The sequence below is a fragment of the Protomyctophum bolini genome (genome assembly GCF_963924005.1).
Source record: "Protomyctophum bolini genome assembly, chromosome: 1".
NCBI classification, from domain to species: Eukaryota; Metazoa; Chordata; class Actinopteri; order Myctophiformes; family Myctophidae; genus Protomyctophum; species Protomyctophum bolini.
Window position 1 is genome coordinate 40,678,746 of NC_137862.1, and position 25,810 is coordinate 40,704,555.

The window sequence follows — 25,810 nt, forward strand, 5'->3', positions numbered from 1 at the left end:
CATTGGTTTATGATGTTAGACCAACGTTATTTTATGATGTCAGACCAACGTTAGGTTATGATGTCCGACCGACGTTAGTTTATGATGTCAAACCAACATTTGGTTTATGATGTTAGACCAACGTTATTTTATGATGTCAGACCAACGTTAGGTTTTTATGTCAGACCAACGTTGGGTTATGACGTCAATCAAACTTTCATATCCAACCAAAAAGCAATGGTCATCCAGATGTCAGACCAACGTTAGTTTATGATGTCAGACCAACGTTAGGCTTTTATGTCAGACCAACGTTGGGTTATGACGTCAATCAAACTTTCATATCCAACCAAAAAACAATGGTCATCCAGATGTCAGACCAACGTTAGTTTATGATGTCAGACCAACGTTAGGTTTTTATGTCAGACCAACGTTGGGTTATGACGTCAATCAAACTTTCATATCCAACCAAAAAACAATGGTCATCCAGATGTCAGACCAACGTTAGTTTATGATGTCAGACCAACGTTAGTTTATGATGTCAGACCAACGTTAGGTTTTTATGTCAGACCAACGTTGGGTTATGACGTCAATCAAACTTTCATATCCAACCAACCAACAATGGTCATCCAACGTTGGAGTACAACGTTATCCTAACGTCATGTAGACGTCTTGTGCCAGCTGGGTTGTTGTTGAAGACAAATATGATTCCTTATACTGTACTAGCTTTCATCAGTGAGCTACGACAGATGTTAAAGTCACTTTTCCAACAATGATTATTACAGGAAATGAAAAGGCAAGACCCTTAAAAGGGATCAAAATAGAAACAAGTGGTCCAAAGAAGGTTAAATCACCCGCCCCAGTCAGACGTGTGATTGTGACTGAGGTTAAATCACCCGCCCCAGTCAGACGTGTGATTGTGACTGAGGTTAAATCACCGCCCCAGTCAGACGTGTGATTGTGACTGAGGTTAAATCACCCGCCCCAGTCAGACGTGTGATTGTGACTGAGGTTAAATCACCCGCCCCAGTCAGACGTGTGATTGTGACTGAGGTTAAATCACCCGCCCCAGTCAGACGTGTGATTGTGACTGAGGTTAAATCACCCGCCCCAGTCAGACGTGTGATTGTGACTGAGGTTAAATCACCCGCCCCAGTCAGACGTGTGATTGTGACTGAGGTTAAATCACCCGCCCCAGTCAGACGTGTGATTGTGACTGAGGTTAAATCACCCGCCCCAGTCAGACGTGTGATTGTGACTGAGGTTAAATCACCGCCCCAGTCAGACGTGTGATTTGAATTGATTGCCTGAACTATAGCACTGCAGTCTTGGCATCATTAGGGCCATTAGGGAATCATGATGCATTTGTGAAATGCAATGAATCTGACAAAAATTATATGTATACATTATGATTCACCTTTTCCCCTTTGACTACAGTACAACGCTGAGATAATGCTACTAGTACTCATAGAAATATGATGCTAGGATCAATTACAAAAAGCCATGAATCTATTGTCAGATTGAATTTCAAGGGCTTTCAGACTTTCAGACAATTATGTTTCATTTGACAGAACATCATTACAGGGTTGTCCTTTAATAGCCCTCAAAAGTGAATAAAAACATCAATACTGCATCAGTTTATCAATACAGCATGATGGGTAAAGTATATCTTCATCTTATGGTGGATCAATTTTTACACCCAACCCTGTCTGCTAATGAACACAAGCGCTTTATGTTCACACAAAATGAAACAAGAATGCTTAGTATTGTAAATTCTGCAAGCGCCTTGTTGAACACACTAAGGAAATGTAGCCGGCAACTTGGGATGGCTGCATTATCCGCCTGGCTGAGTAAGTGATAGCAAAATGATAAATGGTGCATTTACTGTATATGGTGCCTTTATCCACAGAGCTCTAAGATGTGCATTCATTCACATACACCAATAGTGGAAGAAACCAGGCAAGGCACAGACCTGCTCATCAAGAGCAGTTGAAGAGAATCATCAGAATATCGCTGGTTTGAAATGCCGGACTATAGTTGCAAAATCTGGGAAAGGACTTCAGTCAGGCGCCATATAATTATGTCCAAGGAAACTGAGATGACACTCGCAAAAAGGTTTTCTTTTAGTTATTTACTACTGTTAATGTCGGTTAAAAGAAAAGCTTTTAATTTGGGGGTCACTTTTATCTCTTATAATGATCTTTGGGTCTTGCACACTGTATTTTTAGCTTTTAGAAATGTCCTTGAGACCTTAGAAAGTATCTGAACAATCACCTCATCTAAGAAATATGACATAGGCTGTAAATGTAAGTGTCAGTATGAGCTACAATGAATGGACAATGTGGACTGTGTGCAGGCTGTTTTTCATTGGTTGCTCTAAAATTGCTACTCTGGGTACAATTATCTCCATACACACCTCGTGTATCTCTCTCTCTCTCTGACGAGACTTTGTTAAACAGCATTCACAGGAGCTTTTGTGAGGTCATTAAAAAGTGTGTATTTGTGTGTGCTCCTGTTTTTGTGCATTGTGTGTGTGTGTGTGTATACTATGCCTGTTTGTGTGTGTATACTATGCCTGTGTGTGTGTGTGTGTGTGTGTGTGTGTGTGTGTGTGTGTGTGTGTGTGTGTGTGTGTGTGTGTGTGTGTGTGTGTGTGTGTGTGTGTGTGTGTATGTGTGTGTGTGTGTGTGTGTGTGTGTGTGTGTGTGTGTGTGTGTGTGCGTGCGTGCATGCGTGCATGCGTGCGTGCGTGCGTGCGCTCACTTTAAAATGCATCTCTTGTTCTGCCAGTTCTCCCTGATTTGCATATTTAACTCACATGGCACTGGTCACATGAAAACGCTGTATTGCACGCACATTCACATCATGTGCAGCCACCTCTCCCCCACATGCACACACACACACACACACACACACACACACACACACACACACACACACACACACACACACACACTTGACAAAGTTGCCTCCTTTATTCTAAGTACTGTCAATCAAATAGACAGTCCATCCCTCAAACTGTTCACACACGCATGCACACACACTCGCTCGCTCATGCGCAAACACACACGCAAACACGCACTCACGTGCATACATGCGCACGTATGCGCACGCCGCACACACACTTGACAAAGTTGCCTCCTTCATTCTATGTACTGTCAATCAAATAGACAGTCCATCCCTCAAACTGTTCACACATGCATGCACACACACTCGCTCGCTCACGCGCAAACATGCACGCACGTGCACGCACGTGCACACACACACACACACACACACACACACACACACACGATTGTGAGCTCTGGACCAGTGAGTGCAGCGGACTTTATCACCAATCATCATCTGTCTTCATCTCCATCTCCATCGTCTCAAAATACATAAATATAGAAAGTACTGTACAGTAGGCCTATATGACTGCTGGACAAACCTGCAAATTAAGAAGCCAAGTGTGTGTGTGTGCGTGCGTGTGTGCGTGCGTGTAATGGGAGGTCTCCTACCTTTACACGAGGGCAGAGCCGTGTCCCACGCCGGTTTCCCGTCGTGGCCCAGGACACACGTGATGGTGGCCCCGCCCACAGTTGTGTAGCCATGGTGACAGTGATAGGTGACCTGAGAGGCCAGCTTGTAGTCGTAACCCGTGCGGCTGCCGTTCATGATGTTCCCGGGGTCGAAACACGCCTCCCTTGGCTTTTCTGTGGGAAGATAACAGGAATGACACGAGTATCATTAATTGCCAGATGAAACAATTAGTGCTGTCTCTGTCGTGCATCTGTCCCCCCATTATAATTTTTTTAACGTGTATGTTGTTCTGTCACAATCTCGCGACGGTTGTTTTGTTTCGTTTCCAACATTCCTTTGTTGGTTCAATCAGTGTGTTGTGTTATGGCTTTCCTGTATAGCTCCAAACAGTTAGCTCATACGTTAGCTACTGTTGTCAGTGGCTCTGCGCTGCAGAGTTGCTAACCTCGCTTCACCACTCACCAGGCTTTCCACCTCTACAGCTTTGCAGTCTGGGTTGAGACTTCATCATGACTAGGTCGCTACGACACGAGTGGCTACATGTGGTTCAGACCATTGGCTTAGGGCCGCGTTTCAGAGTATGGGGTCAGACTCCCATTGGCTTAGGGGCAGCCAATCATGACTATAGGTCGCTGTTAAAAATGGGGCTGTTTTCACAAAACATCACAATACATCAGAAGATCAGGAAAAGGAAAACAAAAGGTATAATAGAATGGCTTTGCAGTAATATCCTGTCCTCCTACTGCAGATACACTGATGGTTGAACATGTCTCTCTGTGGGCCTTTCTACAAGGAAGACAGACAACGATCAGGTGTGCTAAATAACCCCTACGGGTGCATTTGAATGCTTCCACAGTTAACTCCATACACTTACTGTATGGTATATGGCTCTTTTCCACTACGAGAATTATGGCCCTTTCAGACGACGGACACGCCTAGTAATTCATTTTCGGTGAGAGGAGTGCGTTTATTTTGGACGCACGGATAAGTTGAGGGCCGACAACGCAAGTGTATTGACACAAAATTGTAGAGTGCGTGCTCGTTTCGTGCGCACGGCCGCCTGACTAGACCTGGATTGTGTTGAGCTTCTTTTTTTGTTCCCTTGCGTTGTCGCGCCCCTCGTGAGCAGCAGACCTGGAGCAGGAACGTCTGCGTGCCGCGTTCCCCGTATTTCACAGGTTCTGTATTTGTTTCCATATCATGCCATGGCTCAGTTTCAGATATCGCACCTTGTCGTTGATCTTGTAGATGTGCTATGTTCGCCCCATATGCGGCAGCTATAAGGGACAATGCTGGGGTTCATGTGGTTAAATGGACAGTGGGGATTTCGCTGTGTCAGACCCGCATATAAAAAAGCAATATACTAGATAACCATATAGTCAGGTCCTGGATGCAGACAGTGCGGAAAAGGAACTGCAGTACATTTGTACTTTTTCCTCTTTAAAAAAAAAGCTTTTAGGTACTAGTTACTTTGTAGATTTAGATTGAAGCCCTATTTCACACTGGCTATTAAAAAACAAATATCTGAGCTCACAAGTTCAAGTACTTTTTTACAAAGCTAGACACATTTAGAAAAGTGAAATTCCTTTTCTTTGGAACTGTAGGTCTATTTTGATGCACCTCCAGTTACTATAATACTTCATTACACAGCTTGGTTGAATGCTTGATTCTGATTGGTCAATCGCTGAATTCAGCGGTGAGTTATGTCTTGATAATGACCGCTCCGCTTTATAACAGACCTCTGCCTAATCAAACCCTCTGAGCACCAGCTGTGCGGCTGCGCCACGCTTGATTTACTGCTGTTTCCAACATGACAGCCATGTAACACACACACACACACACACACACACACACACACACACACACACACACACACACACACACACACACACACACACACACACACACACACACACACACACACTAGTGTCACACAATGTCATTTACAGCTAAACATCGCCCTCAAAAATGTTTTTGAAAACATTTGAGCAAGAAATAGACGAAGCAGTACCTGGAAATGGATTCTGATCACCCCATGTTATTCTCCATAGAGAAATTACTTCCGTGAACCAGGGGAATCGAGGGGATGAGCGAGTGATGTCAGGACTTCGGCGCTCTATAGTCATTCTTATTAGTGATCTGATCTGTGTTTTTTTCTGGTGGTAGTAGGCCTGTCAACATCATTACATAACCACCTCATCATCCATTATTTGAGGCCCCAGGGGCTACAAGCTCTAGGAGTAGGAGCTCTCTGGTAGATCTGTAATTTGAGCAATCTGAAAGTATTACATTATTAAGGATAATGGCCTCTTTTGGCGATTATCTTTGGCCATTACCCCCCTCTCCTTGACCTCTCCTTCTGCACCATACGCCTTGCTGAGATGAGCTGCCGTTCATTTCCTTGTTTACGGCTCAGAAAGAATGCCTCGTATCTCCTAATCTAGGAGTTTGGAATATTAATGCTTCTAGAGAGACTTTAGCGTGATCATCGCAAGGTAAGCAAGCAACATTATGTCTCCCGGTTTTGGGGGACAGGGACAGGGACAAGGACGGAAGACGGGGCTTTTCAGAGTAAAATCTCCCATATGTGCTGGCACTCTAGTGTCTTTATTTTGAAGAAATCCCGGCACTAGTTTGTTTTTGTTTTTCAATGCCAAAACACACTTCAATGAATCTCAATTATTTGTATGAAAATCATCAACTAAGATGTCATGATGACAACTTTAGGTATAGTACGACTGGTAAACTGGAAGTTGAGTAATATCCTAATTAAGTCCTAATTAATGCACACCTACAGGGGACAGGTGTGTCGGCTAAATTAACCGGAAGAGTAGGGAAAAAAACCAAAATGGAATCCTGCACACTGTCTTCACTTACGCTTTTCTGGAGGTTTGGGTTGTTTTCTTACCTTGCTATGATCAAACTAGTCCATTCTATGAATTATTTCGCTCCGTTGTGCAATTTAATAGCAAATTAAGGAATGAAAATAGGGCCTCATTTACTTCCATTGTAACGGGGAAAAGGCACTTTAAGTCATTGTTTTAGCACATAAATGCTGATTCTGACAGTATATCCCACGTTTGCAAGGCCCTATATACTGTCAGAATCAGCTTTTGTTGCGTTCGTTTATGTGCTAAAAGAGTGACTTTGAGAGCTTCCCCGTCACAATGGAAGTCAATGAGGCCCTATTTTTGTTTTTCCTAATTCACTATTACACTGCACAACGGAGCGAAATAATTCATGGAATGGGCTAGTTTGATCATAACAAGGTATGAAAACTTACACCCCAACCCTCTACAAAAGTGGTCTTACCCCTTGAGCAGCAGCATTTCGGTCTGACCGAAAATGTTGCTGCTGTTTCAATGTGAATGCTTTTATCTTGTTAATGCCAATATGAACTAACAAATTACTTCCCTGCTCCACGTCACTTCTCCATCAGAGTAATTACCTGGACAGCTGAATTTACGCTCATTCTAAAACGCAGTGTGAAGGAAAATGAGAGCGAAGTGCCAACATCAGTTAAATAATACAAATTTATGGAGGCAACAGAGTAGTAAATGGGGACCAATTAAACATTTTAACAACACTATTGGGGAAACTGATGGCACAATTGGACCAAATGAGCACATACCAGAGCCATGCCTCTGTTTTGCTTTCTGTCCAGTTACTTGATAGCCATCTTAATTGATATGAGTAGCAAAATGCTAAATGCAGATCTCTGGCTCATGGGATAATAGCTAGAAATGTATGTTTCTTTATTGAGGCAAGCAGATGATGTCATGATGCCATGATGTCATTGTTGCAGATGGTGAGTCAGTCAGTCAGTCATAGATAGATAATAAAGATACAACAAGAAAACTAATTAACAAACAACAGCATGAGACAGTACGTGACTTGGTAAAACAAGATAAAAGTGTATGTACTTTATTATCCCCTTGGGTAAATATGTCCTCTGCATTTGACTAACTACTTAGGAGCAGTAAGCAGCCACAGAGCAGCGCTCGGGGACCAACCACAGTTGTAATGCCATAGTAACCTTGGCCAAGGGCACTGGCAGGAGTATACTGCAACATGCATGTGTGGAGGGAGGAAACTGGAGTATCTGGAGGATACCTGGCTGACACAGACCACAGGGAGAACATGCAACCTCCACACAGAAAGGCCACCCTGGGGAACAAACCTGTGGGATAATTTTCTTGTGAGGCAACTGTACCACATCATACCTGACCGTAAGGGTTGAGACGTTGCGTCACCTGGGAGCTCTATTTTCATTAACTGTACCACATAACTTCACTTAGAAGTGCAGTACTTATAGTACTGAAGTCCTGACGTCACTATACCATTAGCCCTGCGTCACAGTGTAAAACAAAAACAACCATTGATGCTTCATATCCATGTGAGTAAAACCGCCGGGGTGGTTTGTTTATTCTTGGAATAATGGTAATTCCAACACAAAAAAATAAAGTAATGCATTGACCCAGGAGCATAGTGCCCTCTATCGCCCAGATCGTGATATTAGGTTCCATCACAGAAACATAGTTATAAATAAATGACACATCAATATAGGACTCCCTGGGCTTCACTATAACAGAATGGAAGGGAATAAAAAAGTGTTGTGGGGATGCGTGACCATCCAAGTTTGATGGAGTGAACACAGCTAAATTACACGTCAGAAAAGTCTCATAAGAACGCGTCCTGGTCAGTAAAATTATAGCTTTGAAAGAAAAGAGACAGCATAGAAACCATTGAAAAGAAGTGGTCAACAGGGAAATGAGGGAATATGAGAAAAATAGAGAGAAGGGGTTATTTATTCATTTTTGTGTGTAATTCAAGCAACCCAGCTTTTAATTAAGCCATGCCTATCCCTCTGAGGATGCAGCTATTTCGTTTCAGCAGAACAAAGAAAAACTAAAGGACGATTCTGAGATTGGTTTCAAATCAGGGAACAAAACAGATAAAAGTTAATTAGGCATTAGATAGTTTTAAACAAAGTTTAAGTGTTTTTCAAAGGAACAAAAATGGAAGGGGCAATTTATAAGCCGTCATAACACTGTCAGCTAGTTGGTTCATTAGCAGGAAACAGAAGGAAGAAAGACAAGGGCAGTGAAAAGAGGAGAGCAGAGTGGAAGGAGTCAACTACAGTACAAAAGTGTCTTCAATCATGACGTGGCAATCTGCCAGCTAGTTTGGTTTTCCGCTATCCTCCAATCAGAGCAAGATTGAGGTCGACAGAAAGAAAACCAAAGGCGGACAGAGAGAGGGTGACAAAGGTGGATTCTACTGTAGAAAGACAGGGTGAAAACAGTGAGATTATGGAGGTTGTATTTTAATTAGAGAAGGCGATAATAGAGTGGAAGACAAAAGGTGCAATATACAGTAAAGGCAGAGCGAGTGAGAAAGGAGAGAGAGAGAGAGAGAGAGAGAGAGAGAGAGAGAGAGAGAGAGAGCGATAGCAGAGAGGCTGATAATGTTTTTTAATTAGAGAGAGATGGAGGGTGGAAAAAGGGGGGGGGGGAACAGAGAGTGATTATAAACCTTGACAGAACAGATCTCTCGCCAGCCTAACAACTAATGATGAGTTCCAGATTGATTATAGCTTCCAAATCACCTCCACTGTCAAACCAAGGTCTGTAAGAGACCTGCAGTCTCCAAGTGCAGGAACCACAGCTCATAATATGGGCTAAAGTGCATCCACCAATCCAACAGCACCACCTTGCCAAGAACAATTGCAATGATTCCTTGTGAATAATCGACAGTCAACAAAAGAACAAAACAATGTCAACGCTACAATTAAGAGCAATTAATAACGAGAAGCGACGTCGACGTCGCAAGCACGCATCCGCCTGAGTGACGGGAGACTGCTGGGCGAGCGCTGGCGCTTTGGCATGGGGGGTCAGATCAACATGGAATGAATTCTGTACTGGCCATATATGGAGCGTGTCTTGGGTGTACACGGTTTGATGAGGTCAGATCAATATGGAATGTCAGAACAGGTCAGCTCCATATAGCCTATGGAGATCAAAGGTTGGCAGTGGGGGGCAGTGTCTTGAGTGTACAGGGTTTGATAAGGCCCAGCCTTAATTTTCAGGCCTGTTGAGAACTCTAGTTTTCACCGGCTGCCGGAGACGGCCATATGTGGAACGTGTCACGAGGCGTGACGGAATGACGACCATATATGGAGGGGCCTGACAACAAACAACACATCCTGAGGCTGTGTTTGGATGGTGAAGGTGTGTCCTGACGTGATGTCATGAGAGTTGAACCTTCCACCACTGGATACATATACAGACTGATACTTCCCTTTTATTAGGGCTCTAATCGCTGATCTGCTCTGGGAGCAGGACTGCTAAACTAGAAGTTTAGTCATTATTATTAGTGATCTAATCTGTGATCTTTTCTGGTGATAGTAGGCCTGTCACAATTATTACATAATCACCCCATCATCCATTATTTGAGGTTCCGTGAGCGAAAGGCTCTATTAAAGCTCTCTGGTAGATCAGTTATTTTAGCTATTTTTGAAACATTTTCAAAATGTTTGTTGATAGCTTTATTTTAACCATGTAAGTCACGCTCCATCCATCTCCATCTGACCGTCTACGCACTTGCTCGCTCACGGCAAACTGAGACTTAAGTGCTGGTTGGGGCTAGGCTGAAGGCTAGCAGGACAAACACTAATGGACATGGGCAGCCCACAATTCCTGCTAGCTCTTCTGCTATAGGCTATAGGCCAGTCTTTTGCTCAGTGCTGCTGACGGCCTGGACAAAACTTGTATCACCTTTACAAGTTCATCTTCAAATAATGTGTCCGCTGGGTCCGACCAAGGCTGGTCAGATTGTATATGTGGCACCAGGGGAGTTGGAACAGCAGTGCAGAGGCAGAATGACTGATTTCCATGCCTTTACTTGGAGTTCATAACAGGAGTCATAAAACTTGAAAATGGAACAAAAATTCAGGAACACAAGAAACATACAGGCTGATGCACTGGAACATTCAATGACGATCTGACAACCACTGAAGGGACAGACAGGATAGGGAACTAATGACCGGACAAGGCTCAGCTGGAGTGGGCAGGGAACGTATACAGGTAAAAATGAGAAGTGGCTAACAAGATGACAGGGTGGAAAGGGGGGGTAAAATACAGGACACAGCTGACGAGGTTAACACAAGACAGGGGAGTAAAGAAAGTGATGGGCTGGGGGAGGAGAACAAGAACACAGTAAAGGAGCGTGTGATGCAGGCTTTGTCGCCTGGATCAACGACAGGTCTGCTCCAGGTCTACTCATGAGGGGCGCGGGATCGACGCGTAGCGAAATAAACAGGTCTAGTCACCCATGGGCGTGTGCACGAAACGAGCATGCACGCGACAATTTCACGGGACCGCGCACACAGAAATACGCTTGCGGAATTATGAGGCAACATAAAACACGAAAAAAAATGTAGGAGGCTGACATCCAACAAGACCTTCAAAGTACATTTAATAGGAGAAAAAAAGTTCAAACCAAATTGAAAGTTTTAATTACCTCTGTAGTCGATGGCAAACCCAGACATGCCCAGCGAAGCGTCAGATCTGAATGCCAGGAACAGGCTGCTGCCGCTGCTCTCTATTCTCTCAGGAGCCTGGTTGCCCTGAAGACTGCCGAGTAACGGTCCATTAGAGTCCTCCCCCTCATAGATGTGCAGGAAGTCATAACTTGGCTCCATGTTGAAACTACGGGAACACAATGTAATCATCATGTAATTTGGCTTTAAAATACATTAATGCATTAAAAGGTGTATAGCCTCCAGCCCCTGAAACGCTGGTCACGCCCATTTAAGCAATTATAATGGAGTCAAACGGAAATGTAAATGAAGGCTGAGTGTAAGGTTACTATATATCGGGGCGTATGTAGGCTCTAGCCTGGCAGCGTATCACGGGTTCGAGTCCCGTTCATGACAACCTTTGCTGCATGTCTCTCCCTCCCTCTTTCCTGTCCGTCTTCACTTGAAACTACTGTATCAATAAAGACAGAAAAGCCCCAAAAAAAAAAATTACCATTTGAAAGACCAACAGCCATTGTCATTGTCTTCGGCTATGGCCTGCATGTATCGTTCATTAATGTAGACCCTTTTCCCGTTAACTCATGTTTGCGACAGAGGGCACTCTTCCACAACCTGTGAGTGATCCTAGGACTTCCGAGGCCGCAAATAACGTAATTTTCTCATTTATATACATATAGGCTATACTTTGTAGTTGTTTTTGTATTTGTTTACATTTTCTCCAAAGTCAATACAATTGACCAAGTCACTTGAGTAACTGGGGCAATATTGTTGCATTGTGAGCTTGTAGATCTGATATTTTGGACAAAATGCTCTCCTACTTTCACCTAATGTTTGCCTATTATGAGATGCTGCGATTAGGGTTGCTAGGGTTCATGTGGTCAAACATACAAGAGCTCTAGAGTCTCAGAAGAGAACAATGTATTCATTCATTATTTGCCATAACCTTATTCACCCAAGAACTGGACTTTAAATGTAACCAATTTAAACTAAAGTGATGCCTTTTCCAAAACTTTTCAGTCCTCACTTTGGCAAATGTAAGTGTTCTGTCTGTGTGTTAGCACTACATCCAACCTGTCACACACAGGCAGAATGTGCATATGCACGCATGCATGCATGTGCGCACGCACGCACACGCACACGCACACACACACACACACACACACACACACACACACACACACACACACACACACACACAACTTCTTTATTTCTATGTTTGCTCTGAGAAAGTCTGTATGTTAGCTCAGTTTCCCACCTGTCTGTTTAAACCATTCTCCTCTGCTCCGTGTTTGGCTTTCGGTTATAGTCTAGCACTCCAGGGTCGTCTGTTTGTTGAGTGTGTGTTGTGTGTGTTGTGTGTGTGTGTGTGTGTGTGTGTGTGTGTGTGTGTGTGTGTGTGTGTGTGTGTGTGTGTGTGTGTGTGTGTGTGTGTGTGCGTGAATACATTTGTATTCCTGCCACTACAAAGAACAAAGGCAGGGAATAGGGGAATGGTTGGGTGCTGCATTCATGGTTTGCAGAGGCCTGGCTCACTGGCTTAGTGTCTGTTATAGGGAAACAATGCTAGATATTCTTGACAGGCAAGTCAAGCAAGCCGGAGAAGTTTTTTTTTTTAACAGTATTAAAACAAAAACAACCGACTGTAAAGCTATGCGGTCAAGAATCTCACTTAAATTGTACCACGGTTTACCACTTACGTATATACTGTGTGAACAGTGCAATTTGTGAATGCATGGTCCAACCCGTTGTGCCTGTCTGTTTGTGTCCCTTTTATGCCCATACTGTATATGAGCATATATTATCGGATCAGCGGTTCTATAGACTGCTGGATCTGCATATAAGCTTATATATGTTCATATCAGCGGTTCCGGACAACAGCTTACCCGATTGACTCGGCGCCGGGCACTGCACTGCCTCAAGTCTTATCGTGTGTTCTGAGAAAATGTGCATGAATATGCACACACTGTGTGCTCAATGTATTGCTGTAAATTGGGTTGGGTGGTTGCAGACGGCCCCAGGCTGCGGATTGAGGGTTTGGGTTTCCATGGAATACGGTGGCAGCTAGTATAGCGTCAATGGACTGTAATTGAGGACCTCCACCGGCTATGGATCAAAGGTTTACATGGAACATATGGACTGTTATTATATTACATTACACTATGATTATAGCTGCTATTGTTGTTGTTATTGTTCTCCTTATAGTTGTTTGTTGCGCTCTCTCTCTCTCTCTCTCTCTCTCTCTGCCAAGGCAGGTGGCCGCCTGCACCCTAGAGCATGCTTCTAGCCAAGGTTTCTTTCCGTTAACGATTAATTACGTCAATAACGTCAAGGGCAATGATGGTGTTTAAAGATGTGTTTTTCCGTGCCACGTAAATCAGGTTGTGAAAAGTGAGAAGGCCCCTAGACGTAAGAACAAGACCATACATTCTGTAATTATTATTGGTATGCAACACAGACAACTCTTAGTATACACTTCAAAACAGGGAACAACAACGATAATACGTTATTAAAAATGGCAGCAGGTATCCGACACAATGTTAAGGGCTTGTCTTCTCTCAATAAGGGTGCAATGAAAGAATGAAGAGAACATGAGCAAGAGCAGCAATGGATTTCAGTGTTGAGGCTATTTTAATTAAAATTAATTAGAACTAAGCCATTTAAGTGTACAGTACATGCATTAGCAATAAACATTATAAGCTAACAAAGGCGGTGTTTAATTAACTGAAGAGCATAGAAAAAAAGTTATTTGAATCGATTAACACATTGAGTGTTGGAGTGAGGGTTCAGTTAATGTACAGGTTATAGGTCTGTCTGTCTGTCTGTCTGTCTGTCTGTCTGTCTGTCTGTCTGTCTGTCTGTCTGTCTTGGTGAAAGGATGGTCCTGGGCAGAGGAACTGGTTAACTGGTCTGCCGACCACTGCTCATAATTCTATATATCAATCACATAATTGAACATTTAATCAGAGAATCATATCAGGAAGGTTCAGCTCATATATATATATATATATATATATATATATATATATATATATATATATATATATATATATATATATATATATATATACATACAGTATTTGGAATCTTAAAGAATGTATTTAGGGAGCCCATCAATAAGCAAGCAATTTCTCAGCTACGTCCTTTGAAAGATGTCCAAGACAGGATTGGACCAGAATGCTAGTACGAGGCTCGTTGGTGCTTGATGGCCTGTCACAAGATGGATCCACACTTTTATGAATTTTATCAAAATCTAACCTTTGTGTTGAGTGAGCACATTGTAAAATGTTGTAAGATTGATATACATTTTGAAGTACATCATCCCAGACCGTTTCCAGGATCTCCTCTCACAAATCCTCTTCCTGAAGTGTGCTAAAAATGCACATTAAAACCACAATACGTGTCTATATAAATGTCTATCATGGATCTGAACTTTTCACCTGCATCATGAAGCAATTGGCCAGAAGAGGACATGACACAGAAGCAAACTGCCATCTTAGCAGAGGTCTGTGCTCTACTGAGAATCGACCTCTATTTGTTTTTATTTACTACATTTAAAAAGCAATACAATACAAATAAACCCACTGCATGAACTAGTTTATACAAAATAAAAAAAGCTATAGCTGTTGCTAGAGAGTCCTCCAACTGAAAATTATAATAATAAAAATAAAGAAAGAAATAGGTCAATTTTCCTCCTTCGGCAATGTGGAGAAAACATATCTAAGCTTTTATCTGCTGTTCCTCATGTGAAACCCCATTCTTCTCCCCGTCCATTAGTCATGAGCCCTATTAACATCTTTAGGTCGCAAAGAAACGCACCATTAAGGCTTACATCAGAATGTACTGGTAAACATAATAATATAGCCTGCCACGGCCCACGGGTGCATGCAGGCCTTCGCGTCGGACCAACGTATGCGCCACACCACTTAAAACCAACACGCAGTGTTGTTTATGCATGTGTATATGCGAGGAAGAAATGCAGCTAAGTGTCCTGGATGTATAGTGTAAAGGTTATTATGTTACATGCGATAGATAAACATACAGCAGATGCTGCCTCTCTCTCTGGTACAAAACTGCATTATGTCAAGAATCTACAGAAAATAACACTATAGTCAAATCATGGAATTGTGGCACTAAAGGTCGTTGCAGACTGGACACGTTTTTAAGGATTTAACGAAGGATCACAGGAAAAGCGTGAATACAAATGACAAATTGCATACATGTACAGTATGTTCATGGGAGTGATAGAGTTTTTAAGTTTTTACGATTGATAAATGCGCAATCGTTCACGGATGGTAAATATCACCATCAATTGTCTATTTTTTAAAGATTCGTTTTAGGCTTTTTAGCCTTTATTGATAGTTTCAAGTGAAGATAGACAGGAAAGAGGGAGAGAGAGAAGGGGAGAGACATGCAGCAAAGGTGTCATGAGCAGGACTTGAACACACGGCGCGCTGTCAGGTCAGAGCCTATACTGTACATGTACTGTATGTGGCATGTGCCTGGACCACTAGGCCAGCGGGCACCCATACATTCTCTTAATCACATCTCCCTACAGTAGGTTCATGTAGATTACTTGGAAATGATTGGGAATGGGTTTATGGAATTGGGATCTGCACACAAGGACCATCAGGTTGAGAATAACCTCTAGCTGTGTGTGTATACCCTTGCTCTTTCCACAAGCACAGAAATGTTCTAACATTGCAATAGCGGATCTACAAATTCACAACATCGTTTAATTGCAAGCGCAATCGGCTAATTTCATAATACATCATCATACAACAAAGTTTTCAAATAGTGTTCCGTCAAAGTGGTTCAAATATATACTGTAACTTGATAAAGATTAGAGATGTTTTCGCTTCCGATCCGATCCCGATACGTCCATTTCCGTGTTAGCCGATACCGATACTGAATACCAGTGTCGTGATCTCGTGTTGTGTTTATAGCTATATCTCGTGTTGTGTTTATAGTGCTACACTATAGCAGCTATAGTATAGTGCTATAGTGTGTTTATAGGAGTCTGCTCAGACTCCTCACTCAAATGCGCACTTGCAATTTGAGCAACTCCAAAGCAAACTCCCTGTGTGGGATCGGTGGTTAGAGAGGAGAGAGTCCGATTCACCTTTGTCTTTTGATCCTGAGGCCAGGTTGCTCAATAGCATCCTGGTTCTCATGTGTAGAAAGGCTCAGCAGTGGTTTTCATTACAAGCACAGATGCATTAACGCCGTCGCAAACATTTAGAAAATGGGGGCCATTTCCTCTCTAGCCGCATTCATGCTGGCTGTTCTGTTCTGAACAGCCCTCAGCATAGTGCCCAATACGTCGTGGTACGATAAAGTATAAACCAGGCTTTGTACAAGAGAGAAGCAGCACACGCTTTCAGTCAGCCACTGAAAGAGGATCAAAGATGATGGCTCATGTGAACCGTGTGAATCCATTCAACCCATGATTCAAGACTTTCTTTAGTACGGACATTTTCAGCAGCATTTCTACACTAATTTGGAGAGGAAAAACACATGTGAGTCCCTTACTAGTACTACACCAAACCAGTTTCCATACCAACATTTTGTTCTTCCATAATCAACAGAATTAAACAAAGTTAATTATTAATCATGGACTAATTAAGCAGTAAGCCCCAGGAGGCCGTGGTTTACAGTGATTTTAGAACAGCTAAGGGGCGTTGTTACAAACCCCCTCTGCCTTGCGTTGAAGTATTTTAAAAAGCAAAGCATTTGCTGTAAAACCTTGCACATACGCAGGACAAAAACAAGCACTTCAGTTCTCTTCCCCTGTCCTACAAAAATTTATTTGACCTCTGACGTCTGACTATGACAACATACAGTGCCTTGCAAATGTATTCACCCCCCTTCATCTTTTCCACATTTAGTTTTGTTTCGTTTACAGCCTTATTCCAAAATGGATTAAATAACTTTTTTTGCTCAGAATTCTACACACAATGTTGCATAATAGACACATGTTAAAGATGTAGTGAAACATGAAAGCATTTTATTTTTAAGTTTCAGCTTGAAACGCTGGCTCTGAAGTTTCTGAACCAATCAGAGCGTGCATCCCTCCAGGCTATGGGGTTTTAAGTCTGTGACTTCCTCTCACGTGCAGTGTCGTTTGTAAACAAAGTGACAGAGAGACGTACGTGGGGCAAAGCCAGGGGATTATTCCACAACCTATATACATATTTTAGCGGGATGAAGTTTAAAACGAGCAATACACTGTCTGGATGTCATCTTGAATGAGATTAAAAACAGAGTAGTTCTTTAATCAAAACCAGCTGTCCTGGAGGACAATGAAGCAATGGGAATCAAACTGGTGAGCTTCGTTTTTATTGGCTTTGATATTGATGTGGGCCTCGACACGTCATCACGCAGCACGTTTTCATTTTCACAAAGTAATACAAAAAAAAGATGGACTTTTGACAAATGAGAATTTGCCAATTTCTTTGGCATCCATTGTTAGGTATGCCCATATGATGACCACGGATACGGTCTGAAAGTGTGAAAAACGTATTTTCCATTTCACTACACCTTTAAGGGGTATTTTATATATGTTGTGTTAAAAATAAAAGTATTCACACCCTTTACTCAACACTTTGTTATAGCACCTCTGGCAGCAATTAGTTTATTATTCTTGAGTATGATGCTACAACTTGGCATTCGTATTTTTCAAGCTACATCAGGTTGAGATGTTCAATGGGGTAGAAGTCTGGGCTCCGTGGTCCACTGACCACTCGAGGATATTCACAGACTTGTCCTGAAGCCACTCCTTTTTTATCTTGGATGTGTGCTTAGGCTCCTTGTCTGGTTGGAAGGTGAACCACTGACTCAGTACTCAGTCCAGAGCGCTCTGGAGCAGGTTTTCCACCAATTTTTCCTGTGATCCTGACTTGTCTCCCAGTTCCTTTTACTGACAAATATCCCCAAAGCATGATTCTGCGACCACCATGCTTGCCTGTAGGGCCTCTCCCCCAATTGTATAGTTTGGTCAGCTGCCGGAATTCAAGTCCTGGTGGTTCCAATGATGGAGACCACTGTGTTTGTTGGGAGTTTGAATGCCTCGAGATACAATCCTGTCTCAGATTCCTTTAACATTATGGTTTGGTTTGTGCTCCGACATGCAAGGGACAAGGACCGACAGATACGGCCATCTCTGTGTTATGATTATGAAGGTTATGAAGGGGCTTGCATTAGGTTTCTCTCCTGTGTGTGTGTGGGAGTGTGTCATGGTGTGATTAGGAAGGGAGTGCCAGCAGCAGACGCAGCCACTCTGGATTGGTGCCCAGAGGACGGTACCAACTTTAAAAGGCTGTCGGTGCGTCGCTGACCGCAAACCCGGGTTGGTAACCTTCCTGACTCCCCAACCCGTCCGTCTCCCCTTTTGTCATCTATAGTCCATTGTGCATGTGAAGCCAAACAAACATGTAGCGTCTAAGGGATCACAGTTCAATCTTTACTCGGCCATATGCCGACTACTGTGATGCCATCTCTCATTCTCTTGTTCTCAACAAAAGTTGGTTATATTGTTTGGGCTTTGTTTTCTGATATAAGGAGGTCAGCAGTTAGAGCCAGGTAGTCATAGGTAAGAGCTTATGTTTTGTTTCTAGTTTGATTTTGTTGTGATCAGTCCTCCTCCCCAGAGAGTTTGTAACCCCCTGACGAGAATAAAGAAAGAATAAAATATCTCCAGTTAGTGTGGTTGCTATAGGCAACACACTACTGTTCTCGCTCAGAGATGTGCAGCTCTCAGTCTATGAGATTTGTTTAGTTTAGTTTATTTGATGATTGGAAAATGTCGTTCGAACTATCAATGGAGCGTATAGCATGAAAGCATCAGATCTGATTTCTATGTGGCTTTGGCTGTGTGCAATGTGGAAGCCGTACTGTGTGACGAGGCTGACAGCTGAGATCATGGCTGCAACATGATTGCATGCCCTGTAAGTATAGCTTATCTAACTTATCTATCTTCTCCTGTAGCTCACACCAGATTCTGGGCTATGAAATGAGTCGAGGCATGTCTACTGTATGTATGTAGCCGTTGAGATGTGTGCGAACGAGATGTATGCACTGTTGGTTCCTACCTTTTGAAGATAAGGGCGATGACAAAGTCGGGGTTGACATTGATTCTCCAGTCGCACTCTTTCCCCGGCGGGTAGGGCTGAGGGTAGTTAGGAGAGAGAATTACCCCAGATGGACCACTAACGTTACCCCCACAGGTAGCTGCAGAGAGAAAGAGAGAGAGAGAGAGAGAGAGAGAGGATGGAGAGAGTGGGAGAGACACAGGCGGGGAGATAGTGAGAAGGGTGTAATTATTTACAAGTCCTCGGGCTACGGTACTTAAGGGAGAGAGAGTCGTCTATCACAGACCACCCATATTATCCCCATAGGTAGCCACAGAGAGAGATAAATGGAGGCGGCTTTTATATATATATATTTTTTTACAGGTGCTAGAGTAGAGGATAATCATGAGAGCATCACCCCTTGTGGACTGCTGATATTACCTCTCAACAGGCAGAGAGTAGCGGGGTTTGAGAGAGAGAGAGAGAGACGGAGCGGGGGAGGGGGTGGATGTGAATACGCATGCATATGCCCACTGTACTGATGTTGGGAGAGATTGTATTTCAGGGTGCAAGTTTGACGCAGGGGACAGGTGCACGCACACACGGCGCATGCACATACACAGTGTTTGGCACCCGCAAAATGACTTTGTTACTACTAGTACCACAAAGATAATGAATTGAGAATCAAATATGTATCCATGACTCGCTAACAAACGGTTAATATTTACCTATCAAGAAATCGATCACCTGTCCCTTCAAATGGTCTATGTTCAAAGCATTCCATTCCCCTCTCCTTCAAACCCACCCCCCCTTCCAATTGATTGAAATTTTAATTGGGGTTTAATTTCCTCAAGCATAACACATTTTTGATTATCAATGGGTTAGAAATAGGAAAACACATAGATTTCTGTCAAATATGCATAGAATGAATGGTCCTGACATACGTCATCTAGTCACCCCTCAAACTCCCATTTTGATCCAAGAAAAACCCTACACGCACGCACGTCCGGTCAGTGCATTTCAATGGGAATGCGCGCAGACTAACTTCTGTTCTCGCCCCAGAGCGAAGATAAATACATATTCGCCTGCACGATTGGAGCGCCTGTGCACGTGCGGGCAGTGAGAGCAGAGCAGACGCATTCATTAACATGGAAGGGAAGAAAAATTCAGTGTCTGTCTGTGGGCTTATCGCTCGCCCGCCTACAGTCGCTTTCAAGGGTGTTACATGTATGTTCTTTCACGGCAGAAAGATGAAAAGCTGCAGAGAGGACAAAGGGAAAGGAAATAATAACAGGTGCAGATAAAGGAAGGGGCAGATCAACGTCCTCGCTCATCATGCACTTGGACGCGTCATTAGGATGGGATATAATAATCATATGGAGATGTATTGAAGGATAAATACATATGATGGGATATAATAATCATATGGAGATGTATTCAAGGATAAATGCCGTACATAGAAAGACAAGATCAAACACAATCTAGATGGGTTTTTTCGTCCCTTGGTTCTTCCCATTTGATTTGATTTTTTATGTTTACCATTATTGCTTATTTATTTGCTATTTTATATTCAACACACAATCTCCATGGCACTGCAGCAGGATACAGACAGTGATGCGATGACTTTCCAACGTTATTGCGTCTGTGTTGATTATGTCGACTAATACTATGACGGAAAATGACCATTGTTCACTGACAAAAATGTAATGGAAATTAAGATATGATGACTAAAGGTAAGACTAAATATATTGACAATTTCATCAACACATACTGTAAAAACTAGAAAAAAATGTTTGCAAGTGGACAAAACATCCAGTATAAGCAAGACACAAGTCATTTTACACTTGGTTACATATTGAAAATAGCAGAGCTGTAGATTTAGTCCACTAAATTAGATTTAGGACTAGTCGACTAAAACTAGACTAACACTAAAACATTCCAGGTGACTAAAACATGAAATGTGCTGCCAAAAACAACACTGTGCATCGCATGATTGGAGCACTCCGCTGGCTGCATTCGGCATGTGGGCCGACAGTTTTCCATGGATGATAACCATTTATGTGCAAGGACTTCAGAAACCCCAGAACACATCTCCCATCAGACTCTCTAAAGAGGCAGTGCCACAGTCCTATGTTTCCTCCTAAATAATGAGCATCGGTCGGGGATATATTTCAGAAAAGTGTACACACTACAGTGCTGTTGTCTCTTTGGACAATTAATGAAGAATGTCATATTGGGACCGTAGGACCACCACCCACTGCATACATGCTGTATTCCATATCTGCTGCTATACTTGCACAACAGACTGAGGTGCTCTGCCTTTCTTCTTTTTCTTTCTTTCTTTGAAATGAAAATGAAAATGAAAATGAAAATGAAAATGAAAATGAAAATGAAAATGAAAATGAAAATGAAAATGAAAATGAAAATGAAAATGAAAATGAAAATGAAAATGAAAATGAAAATGAAAATGAAAATCAGAAAAAGTACAAAAACCATGTAGGTATTTCTGTTTTTGGGTAAAACCTTTTTTCTCTTTTTTAAGACAGACAGACAGACAGACAGACAGACCTATACACGTTGGCGGGTCGGGCTGCCAGTAGAAGCGGTTATCCAGTCGTACACAGGTTATGGTGTCCTGTCCCTGGAGCTGGTAGCCCGGGTCGCACTGGAACGTCATGCTGTCGCCCGGCTCCTTGCTGTCACCGTACCGGGAGCCGTTCACCGGGAAGCCCGGGTCATTACAGGTAGTCGCTGTGGTGGCTTTGTGAGAGCAAACGAGAAGTTGTGACAGAAAGAGAGAGGAGAACATTTAACCCAGTAAGACCTGAAGACCAGATTCTACAAAATGTCTTCTAAATTGTGACAGTTTTCTGAAGTTTTCTACTATCGGTGGTTCTCAAACTATCTCTTGTCAAGTACCACAAATACTGTGGTCTCATGTCAAGGACCCCCCCACCCACACAGAAGGTCTCATGTCAAGGACCCCCCCACCCACACAGAATACTGTGGTCTCATGTCAAGGACCCCCCCACCCACACAGAAGCAAATACTGTGGTCTCATGTCAAGGACCCCCCCACCCACACAGAATACTGTGGTCTCATGTCAAGGACCCCCCACCCACACAGAATACTGTGGTCTCATGTCAAGGACCCCCCCACCCACACAGAATACTGTGGTCTCATGTCAAGGACCCCCCCACCCACACAGAAGGTCTCATGTCAAGGACCCCCCCACCCACACAGAAGGTCTCATGTCAAGGACCCCCCCACCCACACAGAAGGTCTCATGTCAAGGACCCCCCCACCCACACAGAAGGTCTCATGTCAAGGACCCCCCCACCCACACAGAAGGTCTCATGTCAAGGACCCCCCCAACCACACAGAAGCAAATATTCGAGTTAAAAACGTTCAGACACATTTTCATGATTTAAAAAAAATAGCAGATCTGCTATTTTTTTCAATAACTAAAGTATAAATAATGGTTAAAGTGGTGAAAAGCTAAGGTGACACACATGTGTTCTGGATCTTAACGGATTAAAAAAAAAGTACAGTTTGGTCGGGAGGTAGAAGGACAGACCCACACACTCATTCATTAGTCTGAGGGAGGTAGAAGGACAGACCCACACACTCATTCATTAGTCTGAGGGAGGTAGAAGGACAGACCCACACACTCATTCATTAGTCTGAGGGAGGTAGAAGGACAGACCCACACACTCATTCATTAGTCTGAGGGAGGTAGAAGGACAGACCCACACACTCATTCATTAGTCTGAGGGAGGTAGAAGGACAGACCCACACACTCATTCATTAGTCTGAGGGAGGTAGAAGGACAGACCCACACACTCATTCATTAGTCTGAGGGAGGTAGAAGGACAGACCCACACACTCATTCATTAGTCTGAGGGAGGTAGAAGGACAGACCCACACACTCATTCATTAGTCTGAGGGAGGTAGAAGGACAGACCCACACACTCATTCATTAGTCTGAGGGAGGTAGAAGGACAGACCCACACACTCATTCATTAGGAGGTAGAAGGACAGACCCACACACTCATTCATTAGGAGGTAGAAGGACAGACCCACACACTCATTCATTAGTCTGAGGTAGAAGGACAGACCCACACACTCATTCATTAGTCTGAGGGAGGAGGTAGAAGGACAGACCCACACACTCATTCATTAGTCTGAGGGAGGTAGAAGGACAGACCCACACACTCATTCATTAGTCTGAGGGAGGAGGTAGAAGGACAGACCCACACACTCATTCATTAGTCTGAGGGAGGTAGAAGGACAGACCCACACACTCATTCATTAGTCTGAGGATAGACACTATATAGGACACACACAGGCACAAAGTCATCAGTTGTCAACCAGCGTCACACTGTTGACGGCCTTCTTCCTGACTGACTGTCCCCCCCCACTGAGCATTACTAAAAGAAACACACTCGGGTCATTACATAAAGCAGTGGTTGTCAAACTATGTGTGAAAGACCCCCAAATTGATACTGTATTTGGCCACAGACCCCCAACACAAGCAGATCTATACAGTTTGCAAGCTTGTAGACCTATTTTTTTAGTAGTATAAAAGTATAAAACTTTATACAAGGGTTAAAGTGGTTAAACTGATTGCGATGCTATTAATTTATTTAGCCGTGCACACAGTAGCAGTGGTGGCTGGAAATACAGTAAATAAGAGTCACAGGATAACACAGCCAGTCCTTTATCCAAAAGGCTATTTTGATTATGTTTGCTACCTCAGCTACAGTATGTATTTATTGACACATTATTCAGACTGGTTCTAACTGGATGTTTTAGCACAGAGTCAGACAAGGGCATCTGTATCCCGAGGGTTGCTGTTGTCACTTTGCCTCCATGTTTATCAGCCGCTTTGTTTGGGAGAGAAAGAGATGGGATCAGACAGAGAAGTTATTGTCTGAACAGCAAACACCATTTAGCTAAATGAATGCCCGCTAAACAACTTCACTTGAGCTTCCCTTGTTTGTGGCATTAGTCCATACACCAGGGAGCCGTTCAAAAGATACCAATACTTTGTGAAATAACTCAAGAATTAAGCCAACAGTCTGTAATAACAGTAGCTATGGAGTTGCACCAACACATGCTAAGAGAGAGAGAGGGAGAGAGAGAGAGAGGGGGGTAGAGAGAGAGAGTGAGAGAGAGGGGGAGGAGGAGAGAGAGAGAGAGAGAGAAAGAAGGAGAGGTATTTATTAAGAAGAGAGAGAGGAAGCGAGGAGAATCGTAGAAACAGAGGGAGAAAGCAAAACTAAAAGTGAGTTGCGGACGGTTACTCCATAGTTTCTTAAATCACTTTTACAATAAATCCATGAGCCTATCCCTTAATAAATCTACATGGGGTAAATATAGGGAGTACATTACCATAGTAATGGAAGAACAGCGGATTTATTAGCATGTTAATATTTATGGATCTAAACATGGTGCTGATGAAAAACAAAGTGTGTGCGTGTGCGTGTGTGTGTGTGTGTGTGTGTGTGTGTGTGTGTGTGTGTGTGTGTGTGTGTGTGTGTGTGTGTGTGTGTCTGCGTGCGTGTGTGCGTGCGTGCGTGCATGCGAGAGAGAGCGCGTGTGCAAGAGAAAGATTGGTCAATATTTAAGTTTGGAATACAGTGCTGATAATAATAAATAAATGATCCAAGTAAGGAATAACCACATTAATATGTTTATGTGTGTTTGTGCTTCGTAAATGTGTGAATGGGATGGGGGAACTGAATTGTGAAACTGGCAACCAGCGTTATAGTAAGAAACAGTCAAATGTGCATGTGTATACTGTATTAGTGTGTTTGTGTGTTTTGTGTGTGTGAATGTGTGTGTGTGTGTGTGTGTGAATGTGTGCATGCGAGCGTGCGTGCGTGCATTGTACAGTAGTGTGCAGTGGAAAAAGCTCCCCTAACACTTTCTATTTACTGCAAGCCTTCAAACTTGGGTGGGTTGATGTTTTTTTGCAGTAGTTCTCCACAAGACCACACACACACACACACACACACACACACACACACACACACATAGCACATTTCAAGATGCACTCAAGTCTGCACTGAAGTCTCAAGGGAAAAAAGGGCATCTTTGCAACTAACTTTTTTCATAGGGGGAAACTTGGTACTCTTACGTCTAGTAAAAACATGGTTGTAATACACAGCCTCTAGGTGCAGTATGCACGCGTGTCTGTCCAGATATATACAGTTTACTACAGCATATGAAGACTTTGAAGGAATTAATTAGGGCTGCGAATCTTTAGGTGTCCCATGATTCAATTCGATTCCGATTCTTGGGGTGACGATTCGATTCAAAAACAATCTTTTCGATTTTTCCGATTCTCGATTAAAAAAAGATTTTTTCCCGATTCTAAAGCAGTTTCTTTATTTTTATTAAATAGAATTTTAGCATGATCTACTAGTCTTCTGGCATGAAAGCAGAGTACATTTAGTAAAAAGCTTGTATAATTGTAAAGGTTTTATCAACTGAATGATTTAAACACACAAAGGTTAAATCCAAGAGTCGATTTTTGGAAAATGAGAATCGATTCTGAATCGGACGGCATTAGAATCGCGATTCTAACTCAAATCGATTTCTTTTGACAGGCCTAGAATTAATGTTATCAACCAATAATCCTATACTGTATGTTCTTATCAAGACCATGCAATGCAGCCAGTATGGACATTTCCACATGCGA

At 42.9% G+C, this 25,810-nt stretch overlaps 1 protein-coding gene across 1 annotated transcript in view; it reads right to left on the reverse strand.

Annotated features, from left to right (window-relative positions):
* The window catches only part of LOC308315110 (CUB and sushi domain-containing protein 1-like), a 694,698-nt gene that overhangs the window by 148,977 nt on the left and 519,911 nt on the right, over positions 1 to 25,810 (reverse strand). Inside the window, exons 29-32 of the mRNA XM_080762946.1 lie at positions 21,673 to 21,864; positions 19,126 to 19,264; positions 11,020 to 11,207; positions 3,477 to 3,671 (exon numbers count right to left, since the gene is read on the reverse strand). Of these exons, the coding sequence (XP_080619072.1) occupies positions 3,477 to 3,671; positions 11,020 to 11,207; positions 19,126 to 19,264; positions 21,673 to 21,864 (714 nt within the window). The remainder of the gene's footprint in view (positions 1 to 3,476; positions 3,672 to 11,019; positions 11,208 to 19,125; positions 19,265 to 21,672; positions 21,865 to 25,810) is intronic.